Genomic DNA, 24,334 nt, shown 5'->3' with positions numbered 1-24,334 from the left:
TAAATTAGAATTATGCACCAGGACTAGGAGAGGAGTTACTTATTTCATTTAGCGCAAAGATACTTTATTTAGCGAGAGTGGAAAGTAAACTGGCAATTAGACAGCAGAGGTAAAAGGGCAGGCAGTGCAGTGTAGAGAGGGGGTGTAGCATGTGCCACACTGAACGGCAACATCACCCTCACCGCAGAGTGATAGCACATGTAGAAATGTGGCAACGTGTTTAAAAAATGATTATGCATTAAAGTAATCATGTTTATTAACATTAACACATTATTTGTATTTAATATTATGCATGAATAACTTGTAAATAACTTGTTTCTCTCTTTTAAAGATTCTACTGTTATATCTGATTATATCTGAAATGTTTATAGTTATTTATTGGATTTTTCAATATATATCATTTTAACATTTTGAATATCAACCTAAATTATTTTTTAATAAAACTTCTGGAAAAGGTAGATACCTTCAAAATGTAGAAATAACCTGTTAATAAAATTATTATTAAAAGAGTTTTATTTTGAGAATTTTTGAAATCCCCCATGATAAACCATTTTAAAAGTACAAAAATTAATAAATCTGATTTTGAACCTTACATTTACGGAAGAATTAAATAGAATTCTAATACAAAAAAGAAATTTAGAATCTAGCAACTTTTGTTTTTAGACTTCAGATAAATTTTTCCATAGAAAAAGTATTATATTTTAAACTTCATCTGCAGAAAATTATGTACTGTACACAAACAAAGAAATTATAATCAGCTTTAAGATTGGTGGTTCAAATTTATGCTCTTACAATTGTTCTATCAATATTTGGCAATGTGATAATTCATTTTAACTGTGTGTAATAAAGTGCAGAAAATATAATGTTGAATGAATCTATATAATCAATAGATTTGTTTATATATTTATTACTTATTATCAACTAAAGATTTCAAATATAATTTTAATAAATATCAAAAATGAAAATATAGCATTGCACATTATTGTAATAAGTTTTTTTCATTTTAAAGCAATTCTAATTTTACTAAAAAAAATATGTGCTACACTACTTTAGTCTTAAATAATAGTTTTGATTTATATTGTGTACTACAGCTTACAAATGTGTTGATATTAACACCAATTATCACAAATAAAAAAGCTAAAATATTTACCCATCACAAGCTCTTTTCCTCAAAATACTTGGTCTGGGTGAAGTACTATGATTTGGTAATGATCCCTGACCTTGTTGAGAACCATATCCTGGTGTTATTAATCCAACATTTTGATTTCCATTATTAGTAACTGTATACATTGTAGGCCCAGAAGAAGTTACTTGATTATTGCCAGTATCAGAAGAAGAGAGTCCAGCTATATAAAAATTAAAAACTTTAGTTTTCTATTATATTTAAAAAAAAAAAATCTATTTTAACAAGATTATAATTTTTCTCTATTTCATAATACAGTGGAACTTGATTAACTCAAATTGGTTGGGGAGAAAAAATCTGAACTTTGAGGTTAAAAAGTTTCAAGTTAAGGAGGTTCAGGTAAACATCAAGATTTTGTGTATTGGTTTATTGATTAACATAATAAACTATCCATATGATATTTTCCTGGGTCTTATTAAGTAGATTTGTTGTGTCAATTCAAGCCTCTCAGTGTTGTTTGGAAACTTGAAAACACTTAACTGAATGGTTAAATAAGATATGAGAAATGCTTTCCTGAATGATTGATCTGTTCATTCCTAAATGTTTAGTAAATTTTTTTTTAAATTTCAATATTTTGTGCCTAGAATTGATGCATTTTTTTTTTTTTCACAAACATACCATTCTTTATGACTGATGTATTTTTAAAATTTTTATAGAATCAGACTATAAACATTTTAAAAAATTAATTTATTTATTATATCAGCTAATCAGAGAAATCCACCAGCAATCAAATAAAAAAAAAAGTGTTTGGAAAAAAAGCAGGTTTGAATGGTAGTTACAGTATCTAGGTCACAAATGCTGTCTGGAAGCATCCACCCATGCTCACTGTCATATGACATGATGTTTATTTTTAGTTGTGTGTGGTTCCCACACTTTCTGATTAGTTTATTTGATAGATGAATGTTAATTATTTGAGTTAAATTAAAATTCTGGAGAGTTTATAATAATATTGTATCAATACCTCACTCCAGTTAAACAGCTTGATTTAACATCCCTATGCTAGACAATTGAGGGAAAAAAATGAATTCAAGTTATGTAAGTTCCACTGTATAACATATAAATAAGACTGGATAAAACTAAGAGTTACTATAATTAAATCNGAGAAAGAGCTATCTCAAAATGGCTGATATAAACAATGATTCTCTTTCTGCTATATTTACACGCATTTGTTCAATATTATTAGAAGAAAAGACATTAAGTTTGATGTTATTTATAAGAAAACAAGGAAATGATGATTTATTTATGGCATTGGCGATAATTGATTCCCAACAACAAAGAAAGCATTCAAAAATTGTTGGTTACATTCACAATATTGTACTGCAGTATTTGAATGAAATCTTTAAAAGCCATTTTCATATGTCACGATTAAAAATCTGCTCATTTAAAACAGCAAAAAACTGATTATTATTTGGTTGTCAAAAAACATGCTTTCTCATGGTGGCATCCATCTTGTAAGCACTATTTTTATCGTGGTCAAGAGGTCTGCTAGTGTGCTGAAAACTCACCTTAAGCGTGCTGACAGTAGGCTTAATAATTGAACACATGCGCTAAAAGTGCTGCAAGCATGCTGAATAAAAGAATGCATGGATATTGTACGAAATAATTGCAAATGCTGATCAGCAATTTGAACTTGACTATGATATGACATACGCAGCAATGATGTGCCAATGTAAGTTTCAGTCTTGCCAACTGTAATTGAAACAAAATATCTAAAAAAATGAAATAAAAATATCTGGATCTCATAGACTACATGCTATTATAAATTCTGTGAAAAAATATCTGAATGACAAAATAAAACATCTAAATTCATTAGGCCATATGGTATAAATTTTTGAGGAAAACATATAGACAACATTAAAAGTACTTAGATTAGATATGAAATATTTAGATTGGCAACAGTGAGTGTAACAGAGGGGTAAGTGCCAAATCGCCATTTTACTTGAGGCTGCACTATTTCTACTTCTTATATATTCAGCACTTTTAAAATTTTACCAAATAACCAGGACAAAATGACAAACTGACCGGGACGCTGGGACAACATTGTCAAAACAGGACATCTGGTAAGCCTAATTATGGTTATGACTACAGTCCAGTTGTTACATCATCAAAATTTGATTTCATTTAGTGGTTAGTATTTCTGTGTGTTATTTTTATTTTTTGTTCAAATATAATTGTGTACTATTAAAACACTGTAAGTAAATTTTAGAATGTATTTTATTCTAATAAAACTAAAAAAATATAAGTTGCTAGTTTTTCAAGAAAAGTATGAGGGAGGATGTAAGAATCTTTACATAAGAAAAGTTTTAAAAAAGTTTGAGAACCACACCTCATTAAAGTAATGTGTGTAATCTTTAGGATGATGTTTTAGCTGCATTTGTGTGGATATATACTGTACATTTTTGTATTATCTATGTATATAAAAATGCAATAATATATATATATATATATATTATTGCATTTTTATATACATAGATAATACAAAAATGTACAGTATATATCCACACAAATGCAGCTAAAACATCATCCTAAAGATTACACACATTACTTTAATGAGGTGTGGTTCTCAAACTTTTTTAAAACTTTTCTTATGTAAAGATTCTTACATCCTCCCTCATACTTTTCTTGAAAAACTAGCAACTTATATTTTTTTAGTTTTATTAGAATAAAATACATTCTAAAATTTACTTACAGTGTTTTAATAGTACACAATTATATTTGAACAAAAAATAAAAATAACACACAGAAATACTAACCACTAAATGAAATCAAATTTTGATGATGTAACAACTGGACTGTAGTCATAACCATAATTAGGCTTACCAGATGTCCTGTTTTGACAATGTTGTCCCAGCGTCCCGGTCAGTTTGTCATTTTGTCCTGGTTATTTGGTAAAATTTTAAAAGTGCTGAATATATAAGAAGTAGAAATAGTGCAGCCTCAAGTAAAATGGCGATTTGGCACTTACCCCTCTGTTACACTCACTGTTGCCAATCTAAATATTTCATATCTAATCTAAGTACTTTTAATGTTGTCTATATGTTTTCCTCAAAAATTTATACCATATGGCCTAATGAATTTAGATGTTTTATTTTGTCATTCAGATATTTTTTCACAGAATTTATAATAGCATGTAGTCTATGAGATCCAGATATTTTTATTTCATTTTTTTAGATATTTTGTTTCAATTACAGTTGGCAAGACTGAAACTTACATTGGCACATCATTGCTGCGTATGTCATATCATAGTCAAGTTCAAATTGCTGATCAGCATTTGCAATTATTTCGTACAATATCCATGCATTCTTTTATTCAGCATGCTTGCAGCACTTTTAGCGCATGTGTTCAATTATTAAGCCTACTGTCAGCACGCTTAAGGTGAGTTTTCAGCACACTAGCAGACCTCTTGACCACGATAAAAATAGTGCTTACAAGATGGATGCCACCATGAGAAAGCATGTTTTTTGACAACCAAATAATAATCAGTTTTTTGCTGTTTTAAATGAGCAGATTTTTAATCGTGACATATGAAAATGGCTTTTAAAGATTTCATTCAAATACTGCAGTACAATATTGTGAATGTAACCAACAATTTTTGAATGCTTTCTTTGTTGTTGGGAATCAATTATCGCCAATGCCATAAATAAATCATCATTTCCTTGTTTTCTTATAAATAACATCAAACTTAATGTCTTTTCTTCTAATAATATTGAACAAATGCGTGTAAATATAGCAGAAAGAGAATCATTGTTTATATCAGCCATTTTGAGATAGCTCTTTCTCCAGCAAAAGTGTTTTCAACTGTCAGCAGCAAAAATGTCACTTCCGCTAGCAACTGCTCAGTACATTGCTGAATAAAAAACTTCATTTAATCTCTAAAATACCAAAAAGAAACCATGTGTTTACTGATGATTGAAAAAAGTCTGTGATCGTATTGACGAAGTGAAATATGAACTGTGCTTTTCAGAATTTTCAGTAACTCATGGTGGGCAATCAAACATTAAAAATCATTTGAAACATGTGAAACATAAGGCAAGCAATAGGAACTTCCTCAAATGTATTGTCATATTTTAAATGTACTGATTTATACGACAAAGAATTTTTAAAAAAGTTCACATTAGTGATAAATATTAATAATAAGATATGTTTAGTTCAGTTATTAAAAACTGCTTTTAACTCATTTTTTTTGTTAACAACTACTTTATTTAGCCTTTTCAATCATAGGTACAGTACTTATTCTAGTAGGCTAATTTTCTGTTGCAAGTATTTTCTCAAAATTGTCCCAGTTTGAGAAAAAAATATTATGGTAAGCCTAACCATAATAATGATTTTTCCTTGCATCCAATTAAGGAAATACGTCCCGCAGTTTGAGAACCACTGTTATAATGACATACTATTTAGTATTGGAATATGCTTTCAGGACAAGAGAGATCCAACCTTTCTTGCACTTGTAATAAAATTGATTCAAAGTAAAAAAATGGTTGAAATGTATATAATTTTGTTATTTCAATATCTTTAAAACAGTTTACAAAACCAGAAAATTATCTAATAATATTTAAATAAATAATACTTTTACATGTAGTGACATCTTTTTTTAATGAGCGAAGTTTCTAGTCAATTGTCAACAATTTCCTGATTTTAGCCATGCTTTGACATATGGTATAAGTGTCTACAGAGAATTTTACAAGAGGAAAAACTTAGAAACAAATAATTACACCAATAAATTTTTATTTAATTACTTAATTTTCTTTTCAAAAGTAGATTATAGAATACAGTACTAATCAAAGTGTCCCGTAGTCAAGGGTGTAACGTTACATATCTCAGTCACTTTATAATTTATGAAATGTTTTAATTGATTCCAGGAAAGGGCAAATGCTCTTTTTGTCTCCCTCTGCAGTTCAATAAGTAACTGATTGGTCAATTTGACCAATCAGTTACTTATTGAACTGCAATTCTATGAAAATTAAATTCATTTTATTAAAATTCCTTTTACATTCAGCTGTGCTCACTGGCAATATTTAAACATTTGTTTCTAGCTTTTGCAGCATCTTATTGCATACTTTGGTGAATATATTCTGATTGTTTAGAGTAAAATTTTGTTACAATTACAGAGCTATTTATTTTGTTGTAAGTAATACTTCATCTTAATGTGAAGCTTTGTTCTTTAACAGCTAACAAACTGTACTAAAACAATTTAAAAGTCTGTCAGAAAAGCCATCTTATAGTTTGTTCATTGTTGTTAATTGTTATACTTTTTTCAAGCTGCATTCTATTAAATAATTACTAAACAGCATTTCCAAAGTAGTTTTAAAATTATTAAAATAAATTCTGCCAAGAAATATTCATTTTTTACATTTTCAACTATAGTCACTGTAATATGATTAACATAACTTGCTATTCAGGAATTTTCTACAATTAGTGAATTTTTGCCTGTTTTTAAATTTTTTTCCATCAATGTGTAAGCATTATAAAATAATTTCATAATATTGTTTTTATATGATCAACAGCATTCATAACTGATATACAAAGCTATCATTTATTAAACTATTTTATTATAAATAACTTTATAAACAATATGAATATTTTACAGAAATTTTTTGACATTTACTTAGAATTAGAATTAATAATAAAACAATAATTGCATGTCTATATTGAAGTAAAAACAAAATACTACATTAGAAAAAGATTAATCTTAATGCAATAAGAGAAAAGTCCCCTACCACCAGTAGAAGATCCATAAGTAGAATGAAGAGCAACATGATGACGTGATGGATCCACTGTCACCATGACAGAATTCATAGGACGCACAGGAGCCACATTAGTAGTAGCAACAGATGTATGAGATGATGTTTGAGCAGTAGTTGTCAAAGCCCCACTAGCATGTTGAGCAACTAAAAGAAGATTAATCCACTAATGTAAATGCCAATAATAAGACATTTAAATAAGTATAGCTTATACTTTAATGAATAATAAAAGAATTACCTTGAAAGCTTAAACAGATGTTAAATTTAAATATTGAAATATTTTGAATTTTAAATATGCATCAATCCTAACAATTCATACTTCTTAACTCACAATAAAATTTTAATTTTGCTAATATTTCAAACTGTTACGTTATTGCAAATGAAATGGCCAATTTTTACTTCTGACTTTGAACATTTATTAATTTAATTTAAAACTTACATATTCAATCAAAATTATTTCAACCAACATTAATACACTTTTGCCAATGCAATAGAAATGTATTAACACCAATTTGATAGAAATCATAGGAATGAGAAGCCAAAAAGTTATTAANGCCCTGGCAACCGTGTCCGCTGTCTGGTCTGGCAGGGGTGTTGCCTCCACCCACCTTGGAAACCGGTTAACTACAGTAAGGAGGTACCTTGATCCTTCTGAGAGTGGTAATGGGCCAACTATGTCGATGTGGATGTGTTCGAATCGTGAATTTGGAACAAGGAACTTCACCAGAGGTGCACGTGTATGTCAGTGGATTTTCGCCTTTTGGCAGGCCAAGCAAAATAGTGCCCATGTCTGGCAGTCTTTGTTCATATTTGGCCAGATGTACCTTTGAGTGACCAGTTTGGCTGTTGTACGGGCTCCTGGGTGTGATAAGTTGTGAGTGGCCGAGAACACCTCCCGTCGAAAAGAGGGGGGGTATATATGGTCTACAGCGACCCGTAGAGACATCGCAGAATAGGGGTTTTGATGAGCTTGGAAGGTGCATCGTTATTATTTTGAAGCTTGTGTTTTGTTGTAGTTCTGACAGTTCGTCGTTCTGCTGTGCATCTACGATGGCATCACAGTTTATAGATGGTGTGCCAATGGTATTTATGTGGGACAGGGAGTCTGCTACGACGTTGTCCCTGCCAGATATATGCTTTAAGTTGGTTGAAAACTGTGATATATAGTCCAACTGACGGAGTTGACGAGGCGACGCTTTGGCCAAATCTTGGAGGAAGGCAAACGTAAGGGGTTTGTGATTGGTATAGATGACGAATGGCCCCCTCCACTAGGTGCCGAAAATGCTTGATGGCAGAGTAGATGGCTAGGAGTTCTCGGTTGTATGCGCTGTACTTTATTTGAGACTTTGTGAGGGCTCTGGAGAAGAAACTAAGGGGTTGTTTAACGCTGTTGAGCTCTTGATGTAAGACGGCTCCAATGCTAACCTCTGATGCGTCTGTGGTTAAGGAAAGCCTGGCCTCCGGTACTGGGTGGGTGAGGAGGGCAGCCCTGCTTAAGGCGTCCTTCATGTTGTTGAAGGATTATTAAATTCTTTAAATACAATACTTTTGTTAATATAAATTTCTTTCAGTATTATTTGATATTAAAATATGAGAATCCTTACGTACAGTACAGTACAATACATAAGAATATTTGATAACTTTAAGAGAAGAAAATTCATGTATTTATGCTCACTTGAATAAATTTATGTTTCTGTGTTAATAAGTTTTGATATATTCATATTTTTTAAAAACAATGATAAGAAATCTTTAATGAATAACAAAAAACCATCTACAATGCAACTAATGTCACACGTTATACCTTGATATGAGTAATTTGTTATTTACATAAGATCTATTGTCAAGAAATTTTATAACAAATTAGAATATCCTACCATTTTTGGCGGTTCAGCCAAAAACCCGTCGAAGTGTTTCGATAGAATTGGTCCGGAGTCGGTCCTACCTCGTATGACAATAGCTTCGGTCTCGACCATGTGTCCTACGTCCTTTGTTCGTCTGTTGTGATCAAGGAGGACACTGATTCTGACGGAATACCTTACCCTGTAAATATTCACAACTATGAATATTTACAGGGGTCCCTAAGTTCAATTACTATACAAATGTGCATTCGTTGGTGGAGTTGATTCCGGAAGATTGGCGTAACAAAAGCGAAAGGTCAACGTATTGAAAGCATCTCTCCTAGTCGGCGTCCGAGAACGAAGTGAGGTCAGAGAGAAAAGGTCAAGCGGTGGTGCCCTCTGCCCTACACACTCCCCCCTAGCGGTCCAGCGCATCGTATCCAGGAAGCAAACAGGTGGTCGGATAACGTGTCCTGATGACGTTTGTCTTCCTGTTATCTTGGCGGGTGATGTTGGGTGTTGGCTGACAAATGGAGTCGATGTGCTTATAGGGTTTGTTCCAGCAGTGGCATCTTCGTTTAGAAGGAATGCGGGTTTTAGTCTGTCTAACGATACCCTTTTAGAAGAGCCCGCGATGTCAATGTCGAAAAACTTTTCGAAGTGGCGACGTACGTGGTAAGGGCCCAGATAGGCTGGTCGAAGTGAAGGATGGGTCGCAGGATTGAGCATGAAGACATGCGAACAGTCTGCCAGCCATTCGGAGACGAAGGTCATTCACTTCCCATGTCAGGATGTCAGGGGCGGTCTTAACGTACGAAGGAATTGTTGCATCTGTCGCATGAACTCTGTCTTCTCCATCGCTGGGGAATCCGCCAGCAGTTCGCCTGGTAACTGTAATGGAGCCGTACTGCAGTTCGCCAGCAGTTCGCCTGGTAACTGTGCCGTACAGCAGCTCAGCTGGGGATGCTCCAATGTCTTCTTTGATCGCTGAGCGTAGGCCTAGAAGGATGAGCGGCAATGCCTCGGTCCACAGGGTTGATTGATGGAGATGCGCTATCAGGGCTGCCTTCAGGGTGCGGTGTTGCCTCTCGATCAGTCCGTTGGCTTGGGGGTGGTAGGCCGTGGTGTGGTTGATTTGAAAGCCTAGGTAGTTGCTTAGTGATCTGAACAACTGGCTTTCAAATTGTCTGCCCTGATCCGTTGTGACCGTTGTCGGAACACCAAAACATGCAACCCATGTGCGGATCAAAGCCCTGGCAACCGTGTCCGCTGTCTGGTCTGGCAGGGGTGTTGCCTCCACCCACTTGGAAACCGGTTAACTACAGTAAGGAGGTACCTTGATCCTTCTGAGAGTGGTAATGGGCCAACTATGTCGATGTGGATGTGTTCGAATCGTGAATTTGGAACAAGGAACTTCACCAGAGGTGCACGTGTATGTCAGTGGATTTTCGCCTTTTGGCAGGCCAAGCAAAATAGTGCCCATGTCTGGCAGTCTTTGTTCATATTTGGCCAGATGTACCTTTGAGTGACCAGTTTGGCTGTTGTACGGGCTCCTGGGTGTGATAAGTTGTGAGTGGCCGAGAACACCTCCCGTCGAAAAGAGGGGGGGTATATATGGTCTACAGCGACCCGTAGAGACATCGCAGAATAGGGGTTTTGATGAGCTTGGAAGGTGCATCGTTATTATTTTGAAGCTTGTGTTTTGTTGTAGTTCTGACAGTTCGTCGTTCTGCTGTGCATCTGCGATGGCATCACAGTTTATAAATGGTGTGCCAATGGTATTTATGTGGGACAGGGAGTCTGCTACGACGTTGTCCCTGCCAGATATATGCTGTAAGTTGGTTGAAAACTGTGATATATAGTCCAACTGACGGAGTTGACGAGGCGACGCTTTGGCCAAATCTTGGAGGAAGGCAAACGTAAGGGGTTTGTGATCGGTATAGATGACGAATGGCCCCCCTCCACTAGGTGCCGAAAATGCTTGATGGCAGAGTAGATGGCTAGGAGTTCTCGGTTGTATGCGCTGTACTTTATTTGAGACTTTGTGAGGGCTCTGGAGAAGAAACTAAGGGGTTGTTTAACGCTGTCGAGCTCTTGATGTAAGACGGCTCCAATGCTAACGTCTGATGCGTCTGTGGTTAAGGAAAGCCTGGCCTCCGGTACTGGGTGGGTGAGGAGGGCAGCCCTGCTTAAGGCGTCCTTCATGTTGTTGAAGGCGCTATTTGCTTCTTCCGACCAGATGAGGGGTTTGGTGCTGTTTTTGGTATGGCCACTTAACATGGCGTTGAGAGGAACCTGCAACGTGGCACATCCTGGGATGAACCTGTGATAAAAGTTTATCATTCCAAGGAACCGTCGTAGCACCGTAGCTGTCTCTGGTCGCAAGAAATTTTGGATACATTCCACTTTCGCTTGTAGCGGCCGTAGGCCTTCTGGCATTATCCTATAGCCCAGAAATTCTATAGACGTGGTGCCAAGGGTACACTTAGTGGGGTTAATGCGTAGCCCGTACTCGTTTAACCTGCTGAAGAGGGTGCGAAGGTGTCGTTGATGCATTTCTTGGTCCGGAGAAGCAACAAGAATGTTGTCCAAGTAACAGAAAATGAAGTCAAGGCCAGTGAGCACCATATTCATGAACTGCTGAAAGGTTTGGGCTGCATTTCATAGTCCGAAAGTCATAAAAGGAAATTCGAACAGGCCAAATGGAGTAATGATAGCATTTTTAGGAATGTCGAGTTCATGCACAGGTATCTGCTGGTAAGCGCATACCAGGTCTATCGATGAAAAAATCTTCATAGCATGTAGGATATGGTTGCAGTCAGTGAGGAATGGAATTGGGTATCTATCCGGAATGGTGATGCTGTTGAGCGCTCTGTAATCACCATACGGTCTCCAATCTCCAGACCTTTTCTGTGTCAGGTGTAGCGGACTGGCCCAGCTGCTTTTTGAAGGCCGGCACAGGCCCTGTTGGAGCATAAATTCGAACTCCTTGCGGGCTGCCTTTAATTTGTCTGCCGAGAGTCTCCGTGGTCTGGCGAACGCAGGTGGGTCCTTGGTTTTGATGAAGTGTACGATGTTGTGTTCCTTGATCTTAGTGTTGGTGATTGATGGCCGCACTAAGTCTGGATGCTCGGCAAGGATTTTTTGGTAAATAGAGACGTCTTCCAGTATTTGGATTCAGGATGTGTCGTAGGGAAGGAATTTGGCATTCGTGTGAAGATTCGTAACCCCATCAATGACCAGCAGGTTGAAGTGAGATAAAAAGTCCATGCCAATGATTGGTCGCTGGACGTCGACTATGACAAATATCCACAGAAAATTTCTTCGTAATCCCAGATCTAGGTTAAGTAACTTTCGGCCATAAGTCTTTATTGTCGACCCGTTGGCTGCAAAAAGCTCGAGATTGTTGCAGTTGCGCCTTTTGTGGGGTGCTGGAGGTATAACAGAAATGCCCGCTCCCATGTCCACGAGGTACAGGGTTGCTGTATCCTTATCACTTATATAAAGGCGACTCAGCTCAATCCCTGTTGTCCCTGTTGCCAAAGAGAGTCGGAAAATCAGTTTTTCGCTTCCTCGACTGTGGCCTTTTGATCTTGGAAGTTGCACGGTTGGCGACATTTGTAGGCATTTCCCCCGAATGTGGCGTGGTAGTAACAGATATTGTGGCTAGAAGCTCATCGACTGTGTGATCTCTCTCTTGATCTGGGTCGGATGTTTCTTTGTCTCATGCATGGGTGTATCCGCTCATTGAGTGCAGCTACCTGCAGTGACAGTTCTGATATTTGCTTTTGCAGGGTGTCCAATGCAGGGAGCGGCTCCCTACAGTGTGTGCTTCCCGATGCCACAGGAGCAAGCTGTGCTGTCGTTGGTCCAGAGCTGAGTTCCCAGATCTGGTCGGCCATAGCAGCTAATTTTGATAGTTCATCGCTACTAACAGATAGGATGCTCCGCATGTTGATCGGTAGGCATTGGAGCCACAGTCTTCAAAAAATTCTTGCCGATTTTTTCGTCAGCCAGGTTAAGCATTTCACAGAGTAGTTGGGAGGGTTTGCAGTCGCTGAGTTCCATTTCCGTCAGTAATTTTTTGGTGCGCTGGGTCTCACTGTCTGCGAAAGCGGAGATCAACCGTTCTTTGATAAGTTCATATTTCCCTGACGCAGGAGGACTGAGTAAAATGTCCTAAACTTGCATGAGAATTTCCGCGTCAATGTAACTGACGATGGTATCGAATTTTGTTTGATCCGATGATATTCCGAATTTTCGAAATTTTCACAAATAGAAAATATTTATTAAAGTTTGTTGGAAACTGCTTACAANTTAAGAAAACCATTACATTAAATAGTACAAAATGATTATAATGTTTTTATATGTACCTTCTAAAAATGCAGTGATCAAAGCAAAAAATATATTTTCAAGGACCTTAAAAATTGTACATAAGAAATTTAAAAATGATAGGATTAAATTATAAATGTAAAAAAAATCTTTTGCATATGGAGGTCAAACTCAAAAAAGCTTCCAAGTGTGATGTCTTAACTAATCACACCATGTCACAACTTCGTGAATATACTTCCATATTGCTATTAACTTATCCTGTGTTACTCAGACATATCTTGGGGTTGTGACCTCTGACCCAAAGTGTTGGACCTGTGAGATATCTCATTTCTGTTTAGGAATGTTTTTTAAACATCAGATGTCGCTACTTGTAGTTCTTATTTTAGTAATGAAAAGTCCTGCTACTGAGAAGGCCCTTTCAAATTCAACTGATGTGAGTTTAATTGTCTTTAATGCATTTAAGAGAAGACAGTTGTTATGTTTTTTCACCTGCAGCCTTGAAGATTTCTAGTTTCTTTTTGAGATGTGTTGCAGTATTTCTTTTGCTGTCTAGTATTCTTGATTTGTCTATCTTGGCTACTTTAATAGCAGCATCAAGCTTATAACCTGATAAATCGGCAGTTCGTTTGGCTTTAATAATCAGGTTTATGAAGAAAACCTTCATACTTTGCATACTTCATACTTGTTTGTATCCTTGCCCAATTTGCACAACCTGGCATAATGCAGTTATTCAAGCTAACTGGGCATGGTTAAAAATTAAGACAGCATCAGAGTAATTATTCAAGATATTACAGGTTCTGACAAGTAAAGAATTTTCAGTGTCTTGCCACAAGTAGGCTACATATTGATTATTGACAATATGCGACATGCCATAACAAGCAAAAATTTAAAAACGTAATACGCAGGCTTAAAATTACTAAATACAAATGTGTTCTGACAGTTTATGAGTTAATTGTACTTTCTATTTGCAAAATTTCCTCAGCCTTAACACAAAATAAGAAAAAAGCAAACTTTATTTGTGTGCTTTCCCAGGTTAAAAAACATCTGGGATCTTGTTTGAGAAATCCTAATACCAAAACAGAAAAAACTGATTCACAAAGTAGTGGTGTGATGTGATTAGTTAAGACATCACATGTAGAGGCTTTCTTTTTGAGTTCAATCCTTGTATATAAAAGATTTTTCTTTTTCTTTTCTTTTTTTAACATTTATAATATAATCTTATCATTTTAAAATTTCTCATTCATTATAAAATATCAAAAACTTTAAATTCTACTTCTACACTTTGAAGTTTTCGTTTTGCCCCCAAAAATTATATATGTATAGGCAATAAATATTACAGCATTTTGGGTAGTATTTGATCATAAAATAGATAAAATATAATGGCTTTTTGCACCAAGCACATACAATCATTGCTACTTCATTTGTACAGTTTTCATATTTTGTTTTAACAACACAGTGAAAAACAAACTTCATTAACATTTTTGAAAATATATATTTAGTGTATTATTTGAGATTCAAACCATACATATCTTAATTACCATATATCTGCGCAGATAAGACGTATAAATTTTCGTCAAAGTTTTATAGTTTTAGCATATATCTGTCCTATAAGACATCCCCCAAACTATCAACGGCCTATGAATTTAGTTTAGATCAGCGATCATCATTTGGATAATAATACTGTGTAGCGTATACAGAATTATGTCCAATTCGTAAATTTTTGAATGAACAAATTTTATTTTCTTGCATCTCTGGCAGCACTGCCTTGCTTTTGTTTTACACATTCGCACTGATTTGGGCATTTGGGTAACCTTGACTATTCACAAAAACATCATACAGGCTATTCTATTTTGTGGACATAGTCATCCTACTCTCTACTAGTAAATAATTACAGTTTGTCCACTTTTTATAATGGTTTTAATTTATATAAATTTCATTAAATTTTTTTTTGTATCTGTTCTATAAGACAATCCAGGATTTTGGGGGCCTTTTTTTATGATTCGACTATCGTCTTATCTGTGAAGATATATGGTATGTCATAAAAAACTGGTGCACTCAATTGGTTGTTAATCAGAGTGTGTATTTTAATATGATTTTCACTATTGGTTTTAAGAAGGTAACTTCAATTTTGTAATTTTTTGATGAAATTTTTAACCTGCCTATTAAAATAAACATCAGAAGGCTGACAAAGATAGTACGTTTCGGCAAATTAATTTTTAATTGGTAAGATGGACTATCTTCATCATCTACAAAAATTCTGTTATATTTGAGAGTTTGTCTGACTATCCCACAAATCTATTATTAAAAAACTTTTCATTTTTTATATATGGCTGTAATATTTCTATTAAGAAAACCATTACATTAAATAGTACAAAATGATTATAATGTTTTTATATGTACCTTCTAAAAATGCAGTGATCAAAGCAAAAAATATATTTTCAAGGACCTTAAAAATTGTACATAAGAAATTTAAAAATGATAGGATTAAATTATAAATGTAAAAAAAATCTTTTGCATATGGAGGTCAAACTCAAAAAAGCTTCCAAGTGTGATGTCTTAACTAATCACACCATGTCACAACTTCGTGAATATACTTCCATATTGCTATTAACTTATCCTGTGTTACTCAGACATATCTTGGGGTTGTGACCTCTGACCCAAAGTGTTGGACCTGAGATATCTCATTTCTGTTTAGGAATGTTTTTTAAACATCAGATGTCGCTACTTGTATGGAAATCCAAAATAGTGACTCATGTCAAAAGAATCATTATGTTATCTAGTTTTTGCATAGCAGGATATTAAAACAATAAGAGTTGCTGTTCAGAAGAAATAACAAAGGAAAATAGACTGTTAATTAAACTCTGTTCGACATGACGATGACTGGGAGAAATAGCGCTCTAAATAGGTCAGAGATGAGTCTGAATTATCAGATAGTAAATGACGAATATATTCAAAATGAAACTGTAAGTGATGGTAGTAGTGATATTAATCATGAAATACCAACTACAAGTGGATACAAAGGACGATCATATGATTGTGCTTGTGGAAATAATAGTGTGAAACGTCCATGTTTTAGTAGTGATGATGGTTGGACACGTACAAACTTTACAAGACCTCAAGTCAACAGTTTCACAGGACAAGCAGGAATCCAGTGTAATTTACAGAGTGATGCCACACCATTTGACTGCTTTAATGTATTTTCTGATGATAAACATGTGGACAAGATCGTTGAAGAAATAAATAGGTATGGTGATAGTTTGATGAAATGTGATGATTTACAGGAAAATAGTTGTATAAAAAACTGGAAACCGACAACAAATCCAGAAATTAGAGAATTCATAGGATTTATTACAGTCACAAGTATCATTAGAAAACCGCACCTAAGTATGTACTTTACAAAAAAGGATGTTTTTTCTACACCATTTTTTTTTGAGTGCAATGTTGAGCAACTGTTTTTTGCTTTTATTGTCATGTTTGCATTTTACAGATAATAATCAAGCCTCAGGTGGTGATGATAAATTGCATAAATTACACAGTGTTATCGATCATTTTCCCCATAGGTTCAAATACGCTTACATCTCAGATGAAAATGTGTGTAGAGGAAAGTCTTATGTTATGAAAAATTTTGACAGTATATACCGAGCAAAGCGTGTTTGTTTTGGAGTAAAAAGCTTTGAAATTTGCAAGTCTCATACAGGATATTTTTAGGAGTTTTTAGTTCGTACAGGGAGTTTTTAGTTTACACAGGGGCTATGACAGAATATGGAAATTTTGAAGGTGGGCAAGGTAAGAAAGTTCTGCTTACCTTATTAGAACCACTGCTCAGTTAGAATTACAAGCTTTTTTAGACACATTTTTCACCTCACTGACATTAGCCACAACATTTCTGGATAAACAAATGTATGTACGTGGAACTGTAAACACGAATCAAATTGGAATGCCATGCAATTTTCCTGATCGTAAATTGAAGGAAGGTGAATTTATGACCTGTCAAAAAGATGGTTTGTCTGTATTTTGTTGGAAGGATAAGAGGAATGTGACAATTCTAAGTACAATGAGTAACAATGAATTCTCAGATTCTGGTAAACACAACAGATCAGGAGATATAATAATTGAGCTGAATTGTGTTTTAGAATATAATTGAAATATGGGTGGAATTGATCTGTGTGATGGAGTGATACCCAATTATCCATGCATGAGAAAAACAGTGAAATGGTACAAAAAAGTGTTTTTTTACATGTTGGATATTGCACTATATAATGCTTGTGGTTTGTATCACCAACATATGAAAAAACAAATATCATTTCTTAATTTTCAAACGTCTGTTATTAGAGAAGTGATGGAAAAGTTTCACACAAGCAGACACGTAACCCATGGTCAACCATCACACAAAAATCCATTACGTTTATCCAAACAGCATTTTCCCAGCCACATACCAGCAACAGATAAGAAAAAACATCCAACCAGAGTTTGTAAAGTCTGTTCAGCAAGCAAAAAGCGAATGGAATCATGTTACCAGTGTGAACAATGCTCCATTCCATTATGCATTGTTCCTTGCTTTGAAATTTATCACACTAGAATTAATTTCTAAAATAAAATTTTTTGTTTTTACATTTATTAATATGTCAATTTTCTGTGTGAAAAATATAAAGTAATTTGAAATGATACAATAGCCACAATTATTATTTTTCTAAAACATGTGATCGTGTTGGCTTAACATAAAAAAATTTCAACGTGGAGCAACACACAATGGAGACAATATTCACCACGTGATAGGTTAATGATTATAAAAAATTTTTATCTTAATTTTGTTGAGAATGCCATAATAATGAATCCTGCAGCTTTGGTAGAGTTTAAGTACAAGTAAATACTATATATTCATAAAATTTTGTCAAAATCAGTGATGACAAACTGTCAGGTTAGCCTTGTAAGCATATTTATTTTAAAATCTGTACAATAAAAGAATAGAGATAACTTCTGAAATAAGTAATTTGTTCTAACTAAAAAAGTTTTAAAATGAAAATGATTATATTTAAGTTACAATTTACAAAAAAATTGTTATATATATGTATGTACTGTACAGTACATGTAGCTATGTGTATATATATGTAAAGGTGTAGATAATCCCCAAAACCAGAAATACAGTTCAGTGCGTAAAGACTGGTAATAGTTGAAACAATAGAGCAAGCATGGAACAAAAGAAGAAAGAAACAGAAGCTTTGAGAAGGTCAAGAAGGAAGGACCACATGTAAACAACAGAAATCAAAAGACGGAAAAAAGAAACTTTACAAGTCGACAGGGTGAAACCAAAGAAAACAATAGCCTATGGAGATGATGAATTCTATTAGGAACGGATTATTAGAAAAGAAGAGGATACATAATTCTCAAAAACATATAAGCCAAAAATTCAAATATTTCACGGCAATAATGACACGCTTAAGGTAGAAAATTGGGTGAAAAGATTTGAAATGGTGGAAGAATATATGGATTGAAACGAAAAAGATAAAATAATGTTAATGGCAGATTACCTAGAAGATGAAAACCTAAATTGGTACATTGAACACTCAGTCAGTCAAAGTGTTGGGGAGAATTAAAACCAACTTTTGTGGGGAGATTGGGATTACAAGCCACTGAGCCTATCATGGATTTCATAAGGTTAAAATATGACCTAAAAATAAGAATAAAAAATTATTTCGAAGAAAAAAAAAGGTTAGGGAAGTTATCACAATTGAAAGACTTCAAGATAATACTGCTAACGATAAAAGGGTTATCCCATGAAATGACAGAATATTTCATAACTGTGAGACAAAAAACTTTTGTAAAATTTATGAAATACACCTGAGAATTGAAGAAAATTTAAAACAAAAATGAATCTAAATCCACAAGGAGTAATTTTGGTTATGAGATTAAACAGAAGAATTTAATCCGGAACATAAGAGAAAACCAAACACTTGTAAGATTTGTGAGAGTTTGGGATACCAAAATAGGTTCCATTGGGCTCAAGACTGCTGGAATAAGTAAAAATCACCTGAATGAAAGGGTAAAGTAAATCTCGCAGTGGTAGAAAATGAGACACAGAAATGTATACTACCAAATGTAATTACAAAATATTAATGGACCGACCCAAATATCACTTCTCACTCTATGATCAATGGTGCAAGAATAACAAAGACGATTTATGATAGTAGGAGTCAAACTTAAAACTTTATATGTCAGTTAAAATTTACAAACTTACGATGTTTCACAACAGCAACAAATTGCAACATTTAAAATGTTTACAATGTAGGTTTCCACACACACACAAAATAACAAAGTTCAAATAATCCATAATAATATCCTGAACAGGTCCATTGATAAACACCTTACGATGTATTCCCTGAGTCGTAGCTAGATGTAAGCTCCTTCTGGCATTTGTTGAAGAAACAGCAAGACGAATGAGACCTTGCAAGGTCTCATTCGTCAAAAGCTCAAAGGCAACCTTCTTAACCGAGCTTCTTAACAAAAGCTCAAGGCAACCTTCTTAACCGAGTTCCATTGACCAACTTGAAGTTCCTAAGCTGAACTTAACCTCCTTAGACAGAAATGAACGTAAACCAACTTGACTTTCCCGCCTCGACTTCAACCTTTTGTATCAATCGACGGTAGACTTGATGACCAATCAGCACTTTGTTGCTCTGTCGGAGATCTGCTGGTAGTCTGATGATCGACTAACCAATCAGTGACCATGCATTCAAAACTAATGGTTGTTTCTCCAACCGACTCTCTGCAACGTCGACCATTACTAGTTTGAAATTAAAAGTAAGGCGAGAATCGTGCAGAAGCACGATTCTCGCCTTATTTTTAATTTCAAGGATTTTCGGGATTAATTTCAAGAATTTTCGGGATAGAATCGTGCTTCTNAATAGAATCGTGGATAAGCACGATTCTATCCCGACATTGAGGCAAACATCTTGTGTTGATAGTAAAATTATTCATGAACTAAATCTAATTAATTATTAAGCCACAAACCTGAGATATCTCAGGCAAGTTACATAGCGTTACATAAAACGTGGTCCTTAAGGCCACTTTTGACAAAATTTTTTTTTTTTCAAATTTTGGAATGTTTTTTAGGTCCCCAAATTTTTTCAAAATTTTTTGTCTGCGTAAAAAAATTTTATCGCGATTTTAATGAGCCTTTGATAAGGCTTGATTAAGGCTTAATTGTTTTTTAATGGGAGTTTTTTATCAATATTATTTCATGGTTCCTAAGTTGTAGTGCACGGATTTTCCTTCGGTAAAGTTATTTAAAGTTGCTTTCTGATGTCAAGAACGACCTCCAATAGTTTTTAAATTAATATAATTAATTTTATATAAATTTAATTAATTAGGGGGGGTCGGAAATCACAATAAAATTTTTAATTTTTTAAAAATATTTAAAAATATACGCGAATTTCGTACTCACCCTACTTTAAACCCTTGTCCTCCCGAGACGTGTATGAGAATGTCCCAGGAAATCCACTCCAGCTGTGTAAACAATGACTCATTGGTGTTATATTTCACAGAAAGGCGAGACAAAGGAAAATAAAATTTGAAGCTTTTTCTTTAAAATTAACGCATTTCTTTCGTTTTTTTACAGTTTTAAGAATTTTTTAACGTTTGATTAAATTAATATCAAAAATTGCCCGAGTCTTAAGGAGTTAAAAATCTGGAAATATAAGAACAATTGCCTAAAGTTCAAAACCATTAATTCAACACAAATATATTTGGGTCAGGTAACTGTTAATCTGACAATTGATTCGATAACAAAGGAAACAGACTTAATTGTAGTGAACAATAGCCATTGTGATTTGCTAGTAGGCTTAGACTTATAAACCAGTTTGGTTTAAGTCTCGATCAAAGTTATTGAATTTTCCAATCAAGTGAAAATGGTGAATTAACAGAAGAAATCCAATCCAATTATACACAAGATGAAAACCTAGTCATAACTTGTTTAGAGGATAACTCCAATGAACTAAAACTAAACCTAAATAATATAATCGAAAACTTAAAACTGACAGAACTAGAAAAACTATTTGGACCTGAATTGACAAAAGAACAAGGTATGAAACTAAAACAATATTTAGCAAGAAAATCAAATGCATTTTCAAAGGATAAATATGACATTGGTTCTATAAAAATTGAGAATTGTAAAATCAAATTAACTAACAACATATCGATAAATTTGAAACTGTATCGTTGTTCCTTAAGTGACGAACAAATAATAAACAATCAAATAGAAATGTTGTTAAAACACAAACTTATTCGAAGATCAATGAGCCTGTACACTTTTCCAGTGACGTTAGCTGATAAAAAAGACCAGGTTGTGCATTGATTACAGAAAACTTAACTAAGTGACGATAACTATCCATTCCCTAGAATTGATGATATTTTAGATAAATTGCTTAATTGTGTGTATTTCACAACCTTAGATATTAGTTCTAAATATTGGCACATTCCTATGGAAGTTTGTGACACATATAAAATGGCTTTTGTCACAATGAATGGTCACTTCAAATGGCTTGTTATGCCTTTTGGTTATAAAAATGCATCAGCCATATTTCAGAGAATAATTTACACCATTTTACATCGATACCAATTGACTAACTTCTATAGTAATTACCTAGATGATATCATAGTATATTCAACCTCCTTTGAGGCCCACCTTAAACATATCAAACTAGTCCTAAACACTCTAGAAAAGGAAGGGATAAAACTAAAATTATCTAAATGCAAATTTGCAGAGAAAGAAGTGAAATACCTTGGGAATATCATCACAAAAAATCAAGTTTGTCCAGTAAGTGACAATGTTGCAGCAATTAAGGAATTTCCTAAGCCTAATGATGTGAAAACCTTAGAGATTTCTGGGGAAGTAAACTACTATCATTGTTTTATACCTAACACTCCAAGACTCTTAAATCCGTTACACAATTTTAAAGAAGAATAGGAAATTTATTTCAGATTCGGAGTGCCAAAACACCTTCAACAACATTAAAATGTACCTAACCAGTTTCCTGGTTCTGTGCATCTTTAATCCAGACAAAGAATTGTATTTGTATACAGATGCCAGTAAACATGGAATGGAGCAGTACTAAAACAAATGCAAGACAATGAAAAACAATATCCAATTTGTTACTTTTCAAAAAACTAATGGATTATCAAAAAAATTTTGATGTTATTGAATTAAAATGCCAAGCTATAGTGGAAACAATCGACTATTGGCACGATTATCTTTATGGAAAAAATTTACAGTTATAACGAATCATCATGCTTTAAAGTGGTTACGGTCTTCCAAGAAATCAAACTCCGGATTATTTAATTGGTCATTACATCTTAGTCAATATGATTTTGATGTTAAATACAGTCCTGGCATTACTAACATAGATGATCTACTGTCCAGAAATCCAGTGTTAGATAGTGGCCTCATATCAGACAATATCAAAATTGTAAATTTAATTCAAAGAGAAGACCTTAAGTCAGCATGAAAACATGAACTAACCATCAGAAATGATCATAAATGAAATGGCTTAATCGTAAAAACTAAAGGAGATAAAATGAGAATTGTGATACCAAAGTCCCTTAGCTATTAGCCCCTTCTGCCCCATGCTAGAGTCTGACTCGAGCATGTCCCATAGCGTTACGAAAAATCGGTCTTTTAGGCCCTCCTGGAAATTTTTTTTTTGATTTTTGGAATGTTTTTTGTCTCCAAATTTTAAAAAAAAATTTTTCCCACGCAAAAAAATTTTATTGCAATTTTAATCAACATTTAATGATGCGCAATTAACGCTTAATTGTTTTTTAATGTGATCTTTCAAAATCAAATTCAATTAATCGTTCTAAAGTTGTAGTGCACGGATTTTACTTCGGTAAAGTTATTTAAAGCTAGTTTCTGATATCAAAAATGACCTCCAATAGTTTTTTAATTTTTTAAATTAATATATTTTATTATATATACAATTAATTAAATCAGGGGAGGGGGTCAAAAATTGCAATTAAAATTTTAATTTTTTAAAAATATTTAAAAATATACCACCAGCTAGTATTCACCCTACTTTAAACCCTTGTCCTCCCGAGATGTCTATGAGAATGTCCCGGGAAATCCGACACCAGATGTTCTCAAGGTCATCCAGCTGTAAACACAATGACTCATCAGTGTCAAATTTCACAGAAAGGCGAGACAAAGGAAGTTAAACTTTGAAGCTTTTTCTTCAAAATTAACGCATTTCTTTCGTTTTTTCAGTTTTAAGTATTTTTTATGTTTGTTAAGTATTTTTTATGTTATGTTAAAAAAAAGTAGGCAAAAAAGGGGTTAGATACAGACTGCTGAAAGAGAGCCAAAAACTTTGGAGACAGCGGCAAAGACAATGTTATGACTAATATCTAGCATGTACACCTGGCCTAATATGTTGAAAGATGTATCCACTTTTGTAAATAGCTGTGGGGTCTACCAGTTTAATAAAATAAACCATAGTCGAAAGTATAGAGAGCTGTCCCATCTCCCAGCCACAGATCCTTTTGATGTTATAGCAATTGATACAGTGGCAGGATTTAAGAAACACAATTTGAAGAAACAATATTTGCATCTGGTGATTGACTTCACCACTCTGTATTTATGGACATTAAGCTCCAGAACTCAAACTGCCAAGGACTTCGTGAACTTAATAAATAGTATCACACAAATACAAAGACCAAAAATACAGTCGACCCCCCTATAACATGCGTTCCTATAACGGAAATTCCTATAACGTAGCAAAAAAAATTGCAGCAACATTCGTTTAAAGGAGCTCCTAAAACGTCGTCGCCGACTCATTTTGCGACAAAATTGATAGAATCTGGACCAATAGTGGATGAGCAGCCGAACTACTTTCCTCCGCCCTGCGCCACGCTACAGAACAGCTAAATTGAGTTTGCTATCGTCTGTACAGTATTATATATAAATTAGGTACTGTATATATAATTATATATTAACTTATTGTAACTTTATTATAATTAAATATATAATTTTCGCCGTCTAGCGTGGCGCCACGCTACGGAGATTTTAGGCCTAACTATCGTCTGTCAGTATGTAAATTAGGTACCGTAAGTCTAATACAGTACTGTAATTTTATACATTTCTTGTGAAAGAAACATTTCTTATTCAACGGCGATTAAAATTATTTATATTAATGATGTCTCCGAAGTTCAAGGAACTATTAGCAGAAAAATAAGTTATTAGAAATCGGCCG

General features: G+C 34.1%; 1 protein-coding gene and 1 pseudogene across 3 annotated transcripts in view; both read right to left on the bottom strand.

Moving 5' to 3' along the window:
• Nucleotides 1–24,334, bottom strand: part of LOC111613032 (histone deacetylase complex subunit SAP130-like) — a 144,688-nt gene that overhangs the window by 37,149 nt on the left and 83,205 nt on the right. For 2 of the 3 annotated variants that reach the window (XM_023354333.1, XM_023354332.1), the window contains exons 12-13: nucleotides 6,901–7,071; nucleotides 1,151–1,346 (exon numbers count right to left, since the gene is read on the bottom strand). In XM_023354333.1, the coding sequence (XP_023210101.1) occupies nucleotides 1,151–1,346; nucleotides 6,901–7,071 (367 nt within the window). The remainder of the gene's footprint in view (nucleotides 1–1,150; nucleotides 1,347–6,900; nucleotides 7,072–24,334) is intronic. The other variant, XM_023354334.1, reaches the window with a different exon arrangement.
• On the bottom strand, nucleotides 11,624–12,383 carry LOC111613034 (annotated as a pseudogene).

Source organism: Centruroides sculpturatus, unplaced genomic scaffold (genome assembly GCF_000671375.1).
Source record: "Centruroides sculpturatus isolate CEXI.00-Female unplaced genomic scaffold, Cexi_2.0 scaffold310, whole genome shotgun sequence".
Taxonomy (NCBI): domain Eukaryota; kingdom Metazoa; phylum Arthropoda; class Arachnida; order Scorpiones; family Buthidae; genus Centruroides; species Centruroides sculpturatus.
Note: the sequence above shows the minus strand (reverse complement) of the source record. Positions and strands in the feature narration are given on the sequence as shown.